Source organism: Camponotus floridanus, unplaced genomic scaffold, assembly GCF_003227725.1.
Source record: "Camponotus floridanus strain SB8 unplaced genomic scaffold, Cflo_v7.5 scaffold24, whole genome shotgun sequence".
NCBI classification, from domain to species: Eukaryota; Metazoa; Arthropoda; class Insecta; order Hymenoptera; family Formicidae; genus Camponotus; species Camponotus floridanus.
In genome coordinates, this window is record NW_020229370.1 from 3,342,349 (window position 1) to 3,361,642 (window position 19,294).

The window sequence follows — 19,294 nt, forward strand, 5'->3', positions numbered from 1 at the left end:
GTTACGTTTGACAACAGCTGAATCAAATGAGTTGATTACCAATTTGATGAACAATTTTCGCAAAAGAAAATGTATTAATTATTTTCACCGTACAAGCTTACAGTATAATAATGAATAGCTTCATTTTTCGTAAGGAAACGTTTTTTACGAAGTCGAGAAAATAAAACCTTCAAGTTTACCTTTGGATCAGACACCACTTCGCCACCAGCACCGACGAAAGTTGTGTGAAAATTTAGCACTATATCGATGAAGAATATCACGTCGACGATACTGTCGACAACCAACAGAGAGACGTCCTCGCTGGTCTTGTTTTTAAACGCGACGTTGTACGGCACCATGATGGCTGTGTAAAAGGTCAAACACAAAATGATCCAGTCCCAGATCGCTTTAAATGCACAATAATGCAATAGGATGTGCGGTGGTGTTTTCGGCGCTTCTTGTCTGTATTGCGGCATAACATCGCCGCTTAAAGACATCATCTGAAAGAAGAAACGTAATACTTTGAAGTATATCATAAAATATACTTCAAATATATGTTCATTTAAAGATATTCTATATTTTTTCACAAGTTATTTATATTGAAAAATATGTGAAATTATCAAGAGAATAAACAATCTTTCACGATGCTTTCATATTGATTTCTTATCGTGTCTCATTTATCTGATATATTTTTCTAACATCGAGTCTGGCTCCATTAACTTTTCACGCTTCAAAGAGCTTTCGAATGTATAAGAGCTTTCCGTGTTGATTTTGAAGAAAAATTCATGCAAATGTGTTCTCGGCTTCCATTTCCCGACGAAAAGTGGAGCAATATTGGAAATACATTTCTATTTTATCGACTTCTAAATGAGACTTTATAAATCTCGTAGCTTCTTATCCATTACGCTAATTATTTTTAAAAATGAAAATTTCTTAGCTGCATTAATATCTATATACATATATATAAAATATAAAATATGTATATTAAAAATGTATGTGTGTGCGTAACATGCACATATAAAATTACACATGATAAATTTTTATGTGATAAAACATTACAGCTTACATGACCCAGATGCGATTGTTTGGTGGTAGTCGGCGCAGCTGGATCTTTCAGAGCCGGCAGATGCGAGCTGAACTGCGAGACCAGGACCGATCTCGATCTGGTGACCGATCTGGCGAGCTTGGCGAATTTGGAAAGGCCGCCTTTGCTGTCGTCCGTTTCGATCGGCTGCTTCAGGGCGGTGATGTCTCGAAACGTCAGCAGGAACAGGACCACGAGGTCTCGTTCGTTTTTTATGGGTGCTATTTGCAGCAGCAGCCATAATGGTGTCTCTGTAAAAAGAGAACGACATTGATACCGTCTGCTCGCGCAAAGATGGCAGAGAAAATAAAATCTACTTTTCAAGTCGTATATACTTTCAAGCACGATCGATCGCAGGAAGATTATCACGAATCTAAGTTGTTTTTGCAGATGTTGCGAGAGAATCAGCGAGTCAGCTGATTATCAATTCGGCTGAAAATCTTTCTGCTGCCGCAGTCTAGATAGATTTATCATGCTACGTGTCCTAGAAGCTAGTTTGTAAATACTGTGCTAGTATAATATATATTATACAATAATAGAAGCAAAGGGGGAAGATGGAATACTAATATAAAAACTAATATATCAATACTGTTTGATGTATCAGGAAAATTTCTGAAGATAAGAACTGCTGATAAAACGCAGAATAATGCTGAAATAACACAATGTAACACAAGAAAAATATATAAGGATTTCTAAGAGAATACACAAAATTTTTCCTCGAGACTTCTTTCGCGATTCTTCCTGCAATATCGCGAATAAAGTCGATAGAAAGTTTTCTTTCTTGCGTGACAGCGTTAAATTATATCCGATCATGCATTATTGTGTGTTGCTTCGAGCAAAAGTCAAAAGCCAAGTCGCTCAAACAAAAGCTGGTTCTCCAGCATTCTTCAATTTCCAAGTTGTCGTCTTCATGATGTAACGTAATGTTTCAACCACGAGCGATAAGTCGCACCGCGCGTTGAATTATTGTCACACTTGTCCACAATGCCGCATGTCGGGCATGCAAGATCGAAGCTATATGCGAGTTCAGACCGATGGAATCCAATTAGGGATTCGCCTACGATGCTTCGCGGCGTAAAGCATGCGAACATGCGAATGAATGGTAACGATAATGAGGAAAATTCGAAGTACGAGAGGGAGAAAGAGAGCACATAATACGCTGCGAATACAGAGATAATGCAGTAGAAAGTTGAGATAAAGAAATATATCGCAGAAGATGCTACAAAAGGCGCTTCGAAAAGAGATACACACTTTCGCGACGTCGGAAAATCGAGAGATTTTCGCGCCCGAGTAGAAAAGTAAATTTCCTGAATGAGACGATATCTTTTGCATCCCGTCCTCTCAACGGAGCGCGTCTTTTACGCATTTATTCTCTCGGGAGTATTCGTTCGACAATACTTGAAACAATCGTCCTTTATCGTGGATTAATGAGGGAGAGAGAGAGAATACGAAATTTGCGAGTACACGTGAAATTTTGGACCCGAGGGACAAGCACATATATAAACGTTTGATAATAATTTTGGTACTATTGTATATTCGTGCCCCGACAAATGGTTTAATTAAGCAACCGTGTAAGCCCGTCAAACGACGATGGTGTGTGAGCTACGTATGAAAAGCATCGACAATGTACATATTCGCCGACCGGAAATACGGGCGACCCTGTTCTCAAGGGGTAGCAAAAAGAGTGAAAGCGTAGCTATGGCTTCAAACCAGTGTGAATTTCAAAGCGAAGCGAAAAAGGCTTATTCGGTATTAATCTTTCGGAATAATTGTGACGCTAGAAAGAGAGAGAAGGAAAGAAAGAGAGAAAGAGAATAAAGATACTGAAATATTTTTCAACGATATAAATTCGTAATATAAATTTTAAGATGAGTTTTTATTAAAAAGACTCTACGCACAATATACCTATTTCTATAATGTTGCATTGAAAATATTGGTTTTATCAAATGGAAAATATCACAGTATCATATTTACATACAGCGTGATTCATTTTAATCTTAACAAGCAAATATTTTGAAAAATATGCGAGATACGAAAAAATATTTCAGACAAAAGTTATATGGTTTTAAAGGAGACATAAAATGGTATCATTAATTTGACCTTAAATAGTTACTTGACGATCATGTGAAGGTCATCCTCAATTTTTTAAATGGAACCGCCTATTTTTTATTACATATTCTTGTAGCTTATCTCGAGGGCTTTCCAAAACACTATATAATAAAATATTTTTCCCTCAGGTACTTTTTGAATTATGAGAAATTGAAATCATTTCTTAATTTTACACAAACCGTAAAATATCTTGTAAAATATTCATTTTTTTATTATTTTACCTTAATACTTTTATGTACAAAATAATGAGAGGAATCAATTGGTGTAAGAAAAAATATGTAAATTGCAATTAACAATTACATATTTTTTCTTCGAAATAACTGTGTTTTCTTTACACCAATTGATTCCTCTCATTATTTTGTACATAAAAATATTAAGGTAATCGAAAAATGAATATTTTATAAGATATTTTACAGTTTATGTAAAATTAAGAAACAATTTCAAGCCTCATAACTCGGAAAGTACTTAATGAAAACTAACTTAATTATAGTGTTTTGGAAAGCTCTCGAGATAAGCTACAAAAATATGTAATAAAAAAATAGGTGATTCCATTTAAAAAATTGAGGGTAACCTTTACGTGATCTTCAAGTAACTATTTAAGGTCAAATTAATGACACCATCTTATGTCTCCTGTAAAACCATATAACTTTTGTCTGAAACATTTTTTCGTATCTCGCATATTTTTCAAAATATTTGCCTGTTAAGATTAAAATGAATCACCCTGTATATACCGCAGGGTATCAAAATTATTTCAATTGCCGCCACATTAAACTTTACGCGAAATATCCCAATTCGTACGCTTGAATGTAAATAGCGTTATTATATAACGTAGCGTGCGTTGTGGTTACGGAAAGTATTACAAATTACTGGTAACAAACGGAGTTACAAATGAAAGCGGAATATAATATAAATAGTAATAAATATCAGGAGAAGAATAACAGAATATACGGGAAATGAAATTCGCTAATGATAATAGGCTCGTTCAATCGACCGAAATGCTTTACTAATGAGTGCTAATATTAAATGCTAACATATCAAATTGAATTGATATAATTTGAGTTTGTACGGTTCAAGGGAATGTAAAATGAAAGATTTTCTTGCTCTGGTGTTCGTCAATGAAATAATAAATGCATCAAACTTGGTTTCTAAATTTGGAGTTCTAATGCATACGTAAATATATGTATAATAGCGATACTAGAGATAAAAAATATATAAGTTAATTAACATCGTGCGCGCTAGATGCTTTACGCGACAAATTCTCATTTTAATAGAACGAAACGAGGCAAATGAGAACGAAAATTGCTCCGACAGTATACCACTGTACGTGTTACCTGTACATGTTATGTACATATATATACATTGCTGTGTGTTAGCGAGGATAAAACGCGGGTAAAAATATAAAATTTATCTAAAACAAAAAACCTCCGTTTCTCTCATAATATGGCGCGTAATTAAGTCGCCTTTTACAAAGCTTCATCTGTGTCTCCTCGTGAGTTTAATCAACCTTGCGAGTTGATAATCTTCCCTCAAGAGGTGTAACCCTTTTTTTTCTCATTGAAGAGAGAGAAACGGAGCGTCGTTGCATCCATCCTCTTTTGCGTCTCTTTCGACGATAAGCCGTTGGCCGAGGATTTTGTCGAATAAAAAAGGTACTTAAACTCGCCCCCTTTTAGGGCGAGTAATGCGACGCAAAAATAACGTCCGTGATCTATTTTTACGAGCGTCGCCGAACGCGGAGCCGTAATCTTTCCATTCTGGCTCCCGGTTGACAGGCAATTCTTCAATTACAGGGACAAATGCGACGGTTGTCCTCCAAAATAAGTGTGAATATTATATGAATGAAATTTGTATAAAAAAAAGGTTAAAAGGAGAAAGATAAATCTCATTGATGTTAATATACAAGCGAAGAGGTTCAAACGCTAAAACGATGATGTAATCTGCTGCTTTTTTTTTAGAAAAATTGTTAAAATCGATTTAAAATTAATCAAGAATTAATTAATTCAAATTCAAAAAGCTTTTACAAAGCCTTTCAAATTCTAATGTTAAGGATTAGTTTAAGCGTATTATATCGGTAAGTATATATTTGCCATGTATACGGTGTCTTTTGCATAGATCTTAAATTCGTGGGTGACTTACTGGTGGCATTTGCGAGCACGCTTTTGCGAATCTGTGCTAGACATACCTCGTGGGCTACCTTTAAACAGAAGGATCTCTTTCATTATTACGCTTAACACGTCACGTGTCGAGAGGGGAGGGTGTTCTTTTTTTTTCTCTACTGAGAAAAAATAATCGGAAATAATGAAATTTCCTTCGAGGGTCTTTGTGCCGAGACAGCACGCGAATATCAGAAATTGGGTGATACGACATGATGGTGGAACAACCAACACGAAACACGGAACTTACCGGTGTGATATATGCAGACACAGTTACGTTTCGATATATGTTTCCATCAAATATTGCGCATGCATAATAATACATCTCGTGCCCCGAGGCGTTTTCCCGAAACGACGGTTTCATTATCAACGATCGCAGTTTATGAATATTGCAACTAACACATTGTACCTGTTCAACATGCTCTTTACAAATTTAAGGTTTTAGGGTTAATTATTTAAATATAAAATATATATAAAAATGTTTCATAGTTAACTCATTCTCATAGTTAACTCTCAGGTTGCATTCAATTCTTGAAAAACTGCAATTGTTCTTAAAAAATAATGTATATAAGTATGGCGAAAAATAATACATAAATTTTCACGGTAATATATCTATCGCATTAATTATTATCTATAAAATTTTTGACAGAACATTGCAGGAATAAACATTTATGAAACGTTTACGACATATTTAGGCGAAAAGCATTCAAAGAAAAATATCGTAAAAGTACTCTACTACTTATTAAATCTTTTCATATTAATTTCATATTAATCCGACTATAAGACCGATGAAAGAAGCAAAGATTCGATTTTCTCGTGTTTATCGCTGTAAGAAAAATGCCCACGAAAATTGCACGGCGCTAACGATGATTATATCTTATCCTAATTAAAATATCGACACGTTTCATTGGCAAAGTATCGGTTTCTTTGCGGTAAAAACGGTCACGTTTTGTTTCCCCATTAAATACATACATAAGTCGAGCTGATTGCTGTACTTTCAACGTTTCCACGCGGTGCACGACAACGCAATAGGAAGCTAGATGCCGGTCCGATAAACACGCGCATGCAAATTCCGCGCAATAACTCCTCCGCCCCCTCCTCCAACCGAGATTCCGTGCGGAGCAAGTTTTTCCCTTCCTCTTTCCGACAATCGCCTTTTTACATGGCCATCCAATTATCGCGCGTGACAAACGCGCGAAGAAAAACGGACCTGTCGCCGTCGAGCGGGTTTCGTCGCGCGAATTTCGTCCAAATCAAAAATTATGCTGTGGCATAATAACGCGGCGATAACAACTCGCTTGAAACGAGTTATTTAATCCTTCATTTGATCTTTCATACCGCTTAATATCCATCGTGCAAGTAACAATTTAATTTGTTAGATTGCAACGGCTTTATCCCATATAAAGTAAACGAATTTAGTAGACGAAGTAGATCAATTTTGCTTCAAATTTGAAAGGAATTTAAAACATGTTTCAAATTTTCCAGTCTTTTTAGACCCAATACTATTCTCCGGATTCCTGTAAATTACATGGCCAACTCGTTGCGAAACCGTCGATTCTCGTGAAAAAACCCCACGAACCACACATTTAAGCTTCTCTCATGCAGAGATTTATAAGCGTGGCGACTTACTGGTCTTCTTGTACAGTAGAATCTCGAATTGATCGTGAATCTGGCCCTCGAGGCACTCCTCGATCCTGGCGATCGTTTCTTTGTCCGTCAGCTCCCCGTACATGAATCCACAGCGGCATGACTTTTGCATAACCTGGAGATATATAAAATATCCATTATAATTTGCATTTATAGGACGTTAAGTGTGTGTGGAATACATACATATAATATACACTATTATGTAGATTATAAATTATGAGATGTGCCGGGTGTTTCTTAATAAGTGCGAAAAATTTTAGAAGATGATTTATCGAAAATTAAGGGGAGTTTTTCATATAAACATATACTTTTACATACCTTCTGTGAAATTACATTCCTCCAAAAATAGGAGTAAAAATTAGGTTTTTATTTTTTTCTCAAATATGGAACAAGTTAATGAAATGAAATTGGGTGGATATTTTCTACTAGTATCTAAAAAGGTTATTTATTAATATTTTTTCCAACCTTCCGTATTGTTATAAGGGGATGAAACTAGCAACCCCTATTCAATTTTTTATTAGAACTTTTTATATGAAAAAAGTTCCCCTCTTAATTTTCGACAAAGAATCATCTCCTAAAATTTTTCGCATTTATTAAGAAACAACCCTGTATATCCTTGGGAAGAAAAGAAGGGAAGCACGGATGATAAATGTGCGAGACGACCACGGGTGGTGGAAGATCGATTAATCTACTTCATAATTAGAACGATCTGCCTATTATTAATATGCACTTTGCGCTCGTTACGTATTAATAAAGAGCGTATCGTAAGTTACGATTGGACAGCGTGAAATTTCTAAGTGTTAATCATAGAAACGGCGTACCATATTCGAATCTTGTTCATTATAATAATCGATTTAGGCGCTCACGGAATGATCACGTGGGTGTAGATAATCAAGAATATAATTACTGTCGGAATTTTCGCGAATAAATTATCCTTGAAATATGTCTTTCTTCTTTTGTATTTCTTTAATCACTGAGATAATATACAAATTTATGTACCCACGAGCGAAAATTATAACGTTACAATCCATAATGCTTATGAGATTAAATGACGTAAACAGAAGCCATTGTGAATAAAGTGCTTCCTTAAAATAGCGATTTTATGGATCGATAACGTCGATAAAGGTTGACCCGATTTGCGTTATCAAATGCCGACGAAAGCGAGAAACGGTCGTTCGTGCAGGATATCGGGCATAGATGATACCATGTTTTTTGACTTCGAAACAGATTTATTAATCCCGTAGCGTTGACCTTTAAATCCCAATGGCTCGCGAGCGCAACAGGAACGAAATAACTTCGATCCCGGTTGAATTAAAATCGCGCCGCGTGGCGTGATTTTTTTTTAATTGGAATTTTGCAAAAATAACAAGGATAACATCGGGGATAAATATATAAAATATATAAAAATTAAAAAAAAAAAGGACAGCGTAAAGCTTCTGCATTTTATTCTCGCTCCATTGATCTCGGCAAGCTGCGACACTAAAGAGATTTACTTCAAATATCCGATGGCATTGAAATGCACACATCTCTCGCGCTTCAACATCTGCAGCATCTGCAATGAAAGGAGTAACGTAACAGCCGTATTTTCTGTGCTTTAAAATGTTAGCTGGACTTTTTCACGTGTGCACAGTGAAAAGAAAAATACCCCACTTTGAAACAGAAAAGTAGAAAAGCGCAAGCGCAATCTTGCTGACCGTTGCAAAAGCAGAAATAAGACTCAAAGAAAATTTGAAAATTTTATGCACGAAGGAATCCCGCAATTATGTGTACGATTACATTAAGCCGATTACGTCTTTGAGGTTGCTGAAAGCAATTGGATTAATGACATTTCCTTAATAATGCTGTAGAAACAAGTTAGACAAAAAACAAAAGGTCATAAGTATGCAGCGGATTTTTATTTCAGATTGACAAACGAAATTGTTACTTCTTAAAGAAATTCTCTGAAAATCTATCGAATCACAATCCTCGTCGTAATAATTATTTTACATTCAAATATTATATATTTATATTTTTATATATTTTATGGTAACATCTCAATCTTTCATTAAAAAATAAATATACATTATCGCAAAGAAAAACTCGAAGGAAAATGAAAATGCGCTGCATGTGTCCCTATCATTGTACCGCTTTTGTTCCTTATGCCACGCAAACCTTCCACGGAAGCATTCTCAATCCGGCTTTTAGTAATGGAGTTCGTAAATCCCAAATCCATGTGTCTTTCCGAACAATAGGATTTGGAACATTGGGTGTCTTACAGAAACGGGATAGTTACCGCTTCTCTACTGCAGCAACGCGTCGTTGCTTAATCGAGACGTTAGAACCGAATCGTGTCTGACAATGAGTCGAATAATCTAGTCGAATGAGATGTTTTTCATCTAAGTTCGAGGGGCAATTTTACATCTTGCATTGTTTGTCGTTACTTTACGAGCTACTTTAAGCATTACTTTACGTTACGTCGACGAAATTTCCTGTTTACTCGGATACATGATTTATCGTTATTAGACCGTTTTTCCAAGGAAATTTCTTCCGTTTTTCGAGTTACCATTACCTAGATATAAATACATCTACGTAAATAATTTAAATATATTCAAATGCATCTTTTAAAACGGCAAATATAATAATCATTCACAATCCGTAGATATATACATATATGTATGAAGAACGAGAGTAACTGAACTAAAAGATTTAAGATTGTAAATAATAAAATCCTATTTATATTTATGTACTTTATAGATACTTCATGTCGTATAAAATAGATTGTAATTTTCAAAAATAATAGATATTCGCAATAATATTTCGAATAAAAAAATCAATAATTAAATTATCAAATTTATTGAATATGCGCGATCGATCAAATCGACTTTGAATTCGATCCCGGGTTTGGCCGATGCGCGATATTATCTCCCGATATCTCTGGTTCTCGCACCTTACTAGCTAAAACTCTTATCCACAGCTATAAATCGATGTCGATGAATCAACCCTCGCTAGTCGTTAAATCCCGTTATCCATTCGCTACCTAGGCTATTCTCGCTCTAAATCGAGAAGAGTGGCAATGAATAAGCGAACCATTATTCATCATCAGATGCTACCGAACATATTCCTCGCAATATACGAAAATATACAATATCACAAACTTGTATCGATTCTTTAATCGGGGAAACCTGAAAAATATGCAACGCGTAGAAAAAATATGTAACAAAGCATGAAATCTTACGTGCAGTCGATTTTTAAATATAGCTCGAGATTATTCAAACCAGAACTGAAAGAACAATAATACACTTTTACTCTCGATGTAATATATCTAAAACTTTCGAAAAATATTTCGTAAAAAATGTGTTGCGGTTGAACGAAATAAATATAACAATATATTTTTAATAATATTCGTGAAACATGTAAATTAGGCAATTCCTCTGCTTATGTATTTGATTTGTCGGAGAAAATCAATAATGAATAATTCAAATTCGGCTAATTGGCAATCTATTGTATCTAATAGATTAATTAACAAATTGAATATATATGTGACGCTTGTGATACGGCACTAACTAATAAATTAATTAACTAATTAATATACACAGCATAGGAGAGAGATACATCTTATGCATTATGCGTCGTCTAAATATAGCTCTACGAAGGCAATAATATTGGCAGGAAAATTGAATAAGAACTTGAGAGAAATCAAATGTGTGTTGTATTAAATAAGGTATTCGTACCTCGGCACGATTGTAGCCGGAGATCTTGACGAAGCTCTCGTTGCAATAGACGATCGGGAAGTCGACGATCTGGGCATTTGCCAGTAGGAAGCTGCTGTCGGCTGTGGACAGAAAGCAAAGAAAAAGAAGACATTATTCTCTCTTGCATAAAACGTGACAGTAGCGAAAATATGCATTCCCCTTCAAATTTCTCTCTCCTCTCCTTCTCTCTGTCTTCTTCGCATCATCAACGCCTTTTGTTCATGGTTTCATTCGTATTATACAACTTTTCAAGAAAAAGAAAGAAAGAGAGAAAAAATAAGTGGCGTCTCTTTTATATATTCCAATCCTCCAAACTGCAGCTTGCATATCGATGCACATTTATTTATTTACACATCAATTGTTATAAATCTAAATTTTATCTATCATTTATCTATTTATTTTTATTCATTTATCAATTATAAATACAATGTTGCATGTTTCTTCAGCGGAGAACGCGATGTTTATTTACTTAACATTAAATCATAAATTATTGTCCGATGCGCGATGTAATTAAGAGAAAGCATTTTTGCTACATAAATCATGATTACGTAACGTGCGTACGATAAATAAAAATAAATATAAAAACTACGTATTACATAGCAACAACGAGAAATAGCGACGGTGGAGTAGTAATAATCAATGTCTATCTCGTATAAATCTACGTTACTCAGCTAATGGGTACCTCGGAAGTTTTTTAACGTGAGCTAAAGTTCATTTAGAGTTTCCCGATAAATTACAAGCGAGGGAATTAAACAAGAGACAGCGCGCGCGCTTGGTGGGATGCTTATAACGCGTAGTTTCGCGAAAGCGGAACAAAAAGGGTGCAAGGTGAGCCACGCCTTACCGTGGTTATCCAATTAGTCGCCGAATTTAATTAGCGTTCAACGAGCGCCGATTTGCTTGATGAGGCCAAAGTAAGAGCCTCGATCGGAGCGCTATCCTTTTAAAATGAATTTCCTGTCGAGGGGAAAATCTCTCACTTTATCCCGTGCGAAAGACACATGTACAAGCATCGTCGATGACGCGATCGTATAATTGATCATCGGCTTGGCACAAATTATAATGGCTCGTTAAAGTGCCCCGGCACGTAACGGACCTTCGCATTACCATATAACAATCACGATTGTTATTATTATGCGCGATAAACACTATCGCGATTGACACGCAAAATCCGCAAATGACCGATATAATATTATGTATATTCGTCTCGATTTCTTTCTCCCTCGCAAACACCGAGATTTGGCTCACGAAATTGATTCATAAAATCTAAAAGCATCGCGTCTCCCCGCCGTAATGTTGAAAAGAATTCGCAAAGATGCCGAGATGCGGGGAGGACGTACAATCATTATTCAGTCGACTTCGTTTACCAGGCGTCTTTTAAATCGTAAACGAAGACGTCTGAAAATTCACGTTGCAAAGCACAATTCGCATGCTCGTTCGCTAACAACCGTCGACGTCGTCGCGATTCCACGACAAAGAATGACAGTCGAACACACAGGAGCGAAAGCTTCATTTTTATAACTCAGCATTTTTACATGTCAGCGAACATTGAAATAAAATCACGCTCGCGGGAGCTGAAAAATGTGCTTTTTTCCATTTTCTGACAAACTATTAATCGTAGGTACCCCAGTTATAACGTCGATACAAAAATTCGCAATCGTCTGCCGGATTAATTGTGCGTGTAATATAAAAAAAACTGAGGAATAATTATTAAAATTAATTAAACAACTTTTGTAGAAATAGAATAAATAATTAATTTAATTAATGCTCAAACTATATAAGACGACTTAAACTTGCTATTAAGAAAATACGGCGGGACCTTAACGTAAGCGATTATAATAAAAAAAACAAGAAAAGAGAACGTTTCTCGTTGATTTTTAATGAACATCGCATGCCGAGCCTCGACGAAATAGCCCGGTTAAGTAATATGAATCCGAATCCGAGAGTACCATGGCCGTATTTCTGTCCGTCGTTCCTATTCTTTCTCGAGTTCCAACACAGAGAGTCGGATGCACTCTTCCGAGCGTATGATCTCTGAAGTGGATCCTGTTGCATTCAACACGTTGTGGAATAGTATATGTACGATCCCCTTTTATATGTGTGTGTGTGTGTGTGTGTGTGTACATGGAATATGTATATGTGTATACATACATGTACCGGGTGTATCTGTAACTCTCGCAGCACGAGCCGGTCGTCGGCACGGAGGCTTTCAACGACTCTACGGAGAGCTTTCGAGGGGACACTCGATCAAAAGTGCCTCCTTGTAACATCGACCTCTTCCTCTCTTCCCTGCATATCCCGTCCTCCTATTTTTCCCCTAAGCCTTCTCTTCGTCGTCGTCGGAACGAGAATTCCCAACGAGACTTAGTTAGTGTGTGAACTTTATGCGACAACAATCTACACGACAACATCTTCACATTATGGTTGTTTGATGTACAATATGTGATTTGTACAAAGGTACAAATTCATAATATCATTGATATCGCGAGAGGAACATGTAACGATATCAAGGGAAAAAAATCTATTTGTAGTTTATATATTATTGTAATCGCAGAGAATATATATTTTCCAGAATTGGAAATTATTCGTTTATCAAATGTATGTATGAAACATACTTATCAATTATAAAAATCATTTTACTTTTCGACCACATTTAATTCGGACTAAGAACGTGCAATAAAATCGCAATCGAATCACGGATTTGAATAATTAGCACGATAAATGACTTCGTGATATATTAATTAAAATTTATGTAATTTTCACAAATTAATTCTTTATTATTCAAACATACGACGTTTCTTTATTATTCAAATATACGACAAAATAATAAAGGTTATTTAGTAATGTAATGAATCTTGACTCTGATAGAATGTTTTCACTTTCTCTCGTTTCTCTCTTTCAAATTTAACTAATATTTTTTAACATGTACTAGTTTCTTGCATTCTTTATCTACCTTCAATATCGACCCTCTTTATTGAAATTTTTGTATGTACTTTTTATTTTTTGCTTCGTTTTTTCATAATTTTCTTTTTCGTTTTACTTTTGTTTTTTGTTTTCCTTTCAAACACCTTTGTTTCACTCAAACCGTTAATTTGATTACAGTTATACTTGAAAAGGACCACAACCAAATGGTCGAAACATCATATGTTTGAATAATAAAGAATTAATTTGTGCTAGTTGAGTCGTTTCTACATATGATTATTTATACCTTAAAATACTTGTATATTTATATATATAATAGGTGGCATTAGGTGTAAGGTCTGGATAGCTCAGTGATCTAGAGCAGTTGTCCGGAAAGCGAAAGAGTCAGGTTCAATTCCCGATCCAGCCACTTGCACCTCACATATTTTTCCACGAATATTGTTTCTAACAATTATTCGTTGGGCTGAAGAATGTGTATGGTCTCTTCAGGATATACGTCGATGACGTTATCACGCATGGATTATATCGCCCATTGAAAAAAATGGGCGTACAGATACGTCTGACCTCCTCCCATTCCCCGTACATTCCTATCTTTACTGGAGTGAACTTATACATACAAGTGAACTTCATTTGCCTCTATTCTGTATCATTTACATTCCCGACCTGTTGGTTCGAAGTTAATTCTTCTAAGTGAAAGAGGTCGCTCCTGTTAAAACTGACAGTGTCGTTCAAAATATATATATATTTAAATATATACATCACGCGACTAAATAGAATATTTTTGATCAAAATAGTGCAGGAATCGTTCAGAATCGTACATAATAACAATAAAAATATCGCTTAAACACGGCCGTATCGCGCCTAAGACTGATCTGAAAGAAAGAAAAGCTCTAGGAGAAGCATCCTGTACTAGAGCAATCTGATGGTTGAATATTATTTTTTATATTAATTATTATGTATAAATAATCACGTACATGTATAAATTTGGTTCATTTATTTGAATGATTTAAACAAGAAAAAATGAGAATACTTAAAAATATTTAACTATTTATAAAATTATTTTCATAATTATATATTTATTTATAATTATATTTATTTATAATTACGCATAAAATTCAATATATAAAAACAATCTCTTAAAATATTAATTATTTTAAGTTATAATTTGGATTTTATATTTGTATGTTACAAACAACGCTTTAGCTTTTTAATTAACAATTCCGCTGTTGCACTTCAGTACCGGTGAGTATGCATGCTAATTATATCATATGCATGATAATTTGTATTTTGTACGTTTGACGAATAAATTCAGACGTGCACATCTGAAAACCGATTTATTTACGATCGTACGATTGTCTTATCTGCCGGCGATAATAATTAGTCGGCCGTCGAAATTAAATCGCGCGGTTAGGACTCTCTAAATCTCGTGATAGCGAATTCCTGGTATATATTTGCGGATTTCCGATTAGAGTTCCCAAATCAGGAGTTTTTATTGGCGTAACTAAGTAGGGCGGTTAAGTAGGGCATTTAGATTTATTAGGATTATTAGGGCGATTAGATAGGGCAACTACACTGAAAAAAATCGTTTGATTGTACCAACAAGACGTATATGATTAAAGGCATTTTGGTTAAATCAAACAAGAATTTCTAGTTCATGATAAGACTCGATTTTTTATAACTAGAATGTTTAATAGATTTTACTATAAGGATTTGGTTAGTAAAGAGTTGGTTTTCTGATGAATCTATAAAATTTCTTGTTACATTAATTTCTTTGCTTGTCGCTAGGCAGCGAGTCACTTTTAACTTAACTCGTATTCAATATTTGGCATGAAATGTATATAAAGAACTAGTATTAATATTAAATCTAAAGTATATTTTTTTTTCTTACGAGCAGCAGTGCCAGAAAGAGGACGCTAGCTCTCTGATTGTGTGAGTTTGAGCTGCATCCTCTTCTTGCATCACTGTTTATCAGTTTAATTTCTAACAAACTGAATTTAAAATAATTTATTCAATAATCTGGATTGAATTTATCCAATAATCTTGTTGGAATTCAGAATATTAAATAGACTTTTGAGATTAGATGGAAAAAATTTTAAATGACTTGGTGCTGACGAGTTTAGTATTATTAACCAGAAATTTTGATAAATTTAACAGGAAGAAATTAATCAGATTCATCTGGTAATTCCTACAAGAATCTGGTTCGTCCATTTTCCAACAGACATACTGGTTGAATCTACTAGAATTTTAATTAATGCAACCAGATTTTTTTTAGTGTATGTTTATTAAAGTTATTAGAAAAAAAAATCAAAATTAGATAAAATTTACAATTATAAAGTTAAATTTATTTTTAAGGAAATAAAAAATAAAATGTGAAAATAAAAATTTTTATATTTTCAGGAAAATATAAAAATAATTAAATAAATTATGTATAAAAATTGGTTGTAAATAAAAATTAAAAATTTAATTTGTAGAAATTATAAAAATGTAAATTAAATATAAAATCTCTTTTATTATTTACTTCTTATCTTCAATTGCTAATTAATTACCAATGGTAGTCGTGGAGCAATGTTTTATCGCATCGCATTGTAAATATTTCCTTTCGACTTGAGTAAACAAAGTTATAAGATAGAATTCGCAATAACATACATACATGTCAGGAACATAAATATCAGGATCGATCAGAAATTTTAGTACGTGTGATTAATATTTTCCCAAATTGATTTTACAGACCTTTTAAGTATTATTTTTTAAAGTTTATTTTTTATTTATAATTTTATAAAACATATCTTTCTCTCTTTTGCTCTAAAAGAAAAATGATTATTATAATTTATCTTGTGAAAAAAAGTTATAATTCTCTTTCAATGAAAATTCTCTTATGTTGTTGCAATTATTTTTATAAATTCTTTTACTGAGTTATAAGATTTAATGTTTTTCATGACTTATTTTGAAGAAAAATCTCGTCGTAAAGAATTGAATGGAAGAAGAGCATCTCAAAATAATGATACACCTCATTAAATTGCCAAGGTTCGTAAATCAACTTTGTTACATGGACGATGGCGTCAAGCCACGATACCTTCCATTAAGAGAGAGAGTCGGTAGCTTTCATTGCATTATCTCTCGCGTACCGTTAATCGAAAAAAGATTATTGGCATGCCGTCCGTTCGTTTTCAATTATAACGCGCCGTACAAAGGCTCGAATAAATTTGATTAAAAAGAAAAAGAAAGGAAACCTCGCGTCTCAATGGAGATTAATAAAATTTCAATCTATACACATCCGTTACATACAAAAATATATAAAGGTACAAAATCTAATATTTTCGCACATATATTTCTTATGGCTATAATGTATTTCTTCAACGAAAACATAACGAAAATATTTATTATTTGTATTATGTGTGGCATCGATATTTTAAACAAAATATTTCACGATTTTCTAAAAGATGTTTCAGAAAATTATATATTTGTATTTTAAACGTTTATACGTGTCACACTTAAATGCATCAATAAGTGCAATAATTTTGCATGTTGCATTCAGAGTTATTTCGCGGTTATTTCGTGGTTTATATATACCGCAGCACGAGTTTCAACAGCTTTAGTTACATTTATACTTGATCAGCTTGTGTGATCGATACCCGCGCCATCGGCGAATAGGCAAATCATCATTATTTCGGGACATAGAGAAGGAGAGGGAAATTGGCCGCGGATATTCGTTATGCATTAAACATGGGAATTCATTTCTGTGGTGTTATGCACGATAAATTTCGACATAACGAGCCCTGATTGCCACCAATGTGCCAACAGCACGTGACTATAGCGCCCCTGAGCTTTACGTGTCTATTAATTAATAATTCGCGTTATGAAGTCGTTGCGCGCGCAATGATAATGTGTATGTGCGTGCGTGTGTATATATGTGTGTATATATGTGTGTGTATATGTGTGTCGTCTTGAGGCGCACGTAGAGGGTTTTACGGAACGCCACCGCGGCGACCTGTGCCAGGATCAGTGAACTACACGTCGGTTATTATTACCTAATTTATTACCTCATTGCGCCTGTTCATGACTCACGTTATATCCACATCAATCTGTACATTTACCTTAAACATATCGTCGCCAGTGCTTAATTTCTGTTTAAAAGCTAAGCACTATGTGTGTATTGCATAATATATTAATTTTATGTTGCGAGAAAATTTTCGACGCAAGAATGCAACAAAATTTGATGTAATATCGAGAGATACTCTTTACCTATTAAACTGAATAATATATACTTTTGTCAGATTTTTATCGCACCGATTAGCACGTAAGAGATTTATTTATTTTTCATTATCATAACTATTTGTTTATCGTCATTTTATTCGTAGAATTGATACGATTCTTTCTCGCGATGAGTCTTAGTTCTGTTCAAATCGAAATCAGATTCGATCCGATATATTCTCGACGTTCATAATATCGAAGTCAATAAAAGCGCTTTCGCTTCGGGAATGATGAAGAATATTCGAATATAATGGAGTGATTGCGCCGCTTTTTTTCTACAGCGATGACGTTACGTCATCCACACAAATGCCGATTCACGGACGCGAGTCAAACATACTTTTAATGGACTTTTCTACTTAGAGGCCAATAAAATGCAACTATCTTTCCTTTTTCCGGTAAAGCCGTGGCCTTCATGGACGTTGAATCCTGAAAACGCAGACATAAACGAAGACGGAGAATAAAAAAGGGCAAGTGACATCAAAATCTAGAGAATGCCCCAAACTTGTAACATTTCCGTCCGTACAAAAAATAATCGCGCGAGGCATACACTTTTGACGGACAATCTGAGTTTGATAAGATAGAAATATCTAAAAATATAGATCAGAAATATAAGACAATAAACATCGAAATATGTTGCGTGTAGATTGCATGATCAGTCGATCAAATTGTATTTGATTTTAATTGAATTTTCGATGAGATAATATTATTCTCACGCGACATGATACACGGTATACAGCAGTCATTAATTTACAAATATTAATGAATTTTACAAGAATTCATTAGGGATAAAAATTAAGATGCGAAATAAGATATTGCTTCTTTCATCCAGAATTACAGCGTCAGTTTTAGTTTTATGCTAAGTAACCTGTTCGAATCGCGTTCGATAATGTGTGAAATTGTTTTCGCACGCTAAAGCATTTTCTCCTTTTTCTTCGAAAAGAAGAGAAAGAGATTTCAAGAAAAATCACGAGACTACGACGAACGATTCCGGACCAATTAATGCTCCTGCGATCTCGAGAGGAAGTTAATTGAGACGAATGGTGAACGGGGAAAGAGAATCGAAGCTCGCTGTAAACTCCACTCCCAGTTGGATGTGGATCGATGAAACACATTAAAAAGATTTAGATTACGGATGGATGGTCCACCGAAATAACTGACGCCACCGTGTCGAGCCACTCTCTTTCGAGCTCGAGATAAATTTCAAAAGCGAAATGTGGGGAATTCAAAGAATTAAAGAAGTAACGACGACGGCGTAAAAGCTCTTTGAAATGTCTGTTGCCTTCGAGGCAACGCGATGAACGATTTTCGCAAGCCATTGCGATGACAAAGGGGAATCCAATCCGTGATTTATTAACCTATTCCTCGCAAAATATCCAATATATATAATTCAACTGATTCTGCTTCCCGAAAGGGGACAA

General features: G+C 34.7%; 1 protein-coding gene across 7 annotated transcripts in view; it reads right to left on the reverse strand.

Moving 5' to 3' along the window:
- Positions 1 to 19,294, reverse strand: part of LOC105256578 (potassium voltage-gated channel protein eag) — a 76,796-nt gene that overhangs the window by 14,677 nt on the left and 42,825 nt on the right. For 4 of the 7 annotated variants that reach the window (XM_025408926.1, XM_025408924.1, XM_025408925.1 and 1 more), the window contains exons 3-7: positions 10,683 to 10,783; positions 6,955 to 7,087; positions 5,355 to 5,366; positions 1,046 to 1,314; positions 180 to 479 (exon numbers count right to left, since the gene is read on the reverse strand). In XM_025408926.1, the coding sequence (XP_025264711.1) occupies positions 180 to 479; positions 1,046 to 1,314; positions 5,355 to 5,366; positions 6,955 to 7,087; positions 10,683 to 10,783 (815 nt within the window). The remainder of the gene's footprint in view (positions 1 to 179; positions 480 to 1,045; positions 1,315 to 5,354; positions 5,367 to 6,954; positions 7,088 to 10,682; positions 10,784 to 19,294) is intronic. The other 3 variants (XM_011266629.3, XM_011266626.3, XM_025408923.1) reach the window with 1 other exon arrangement.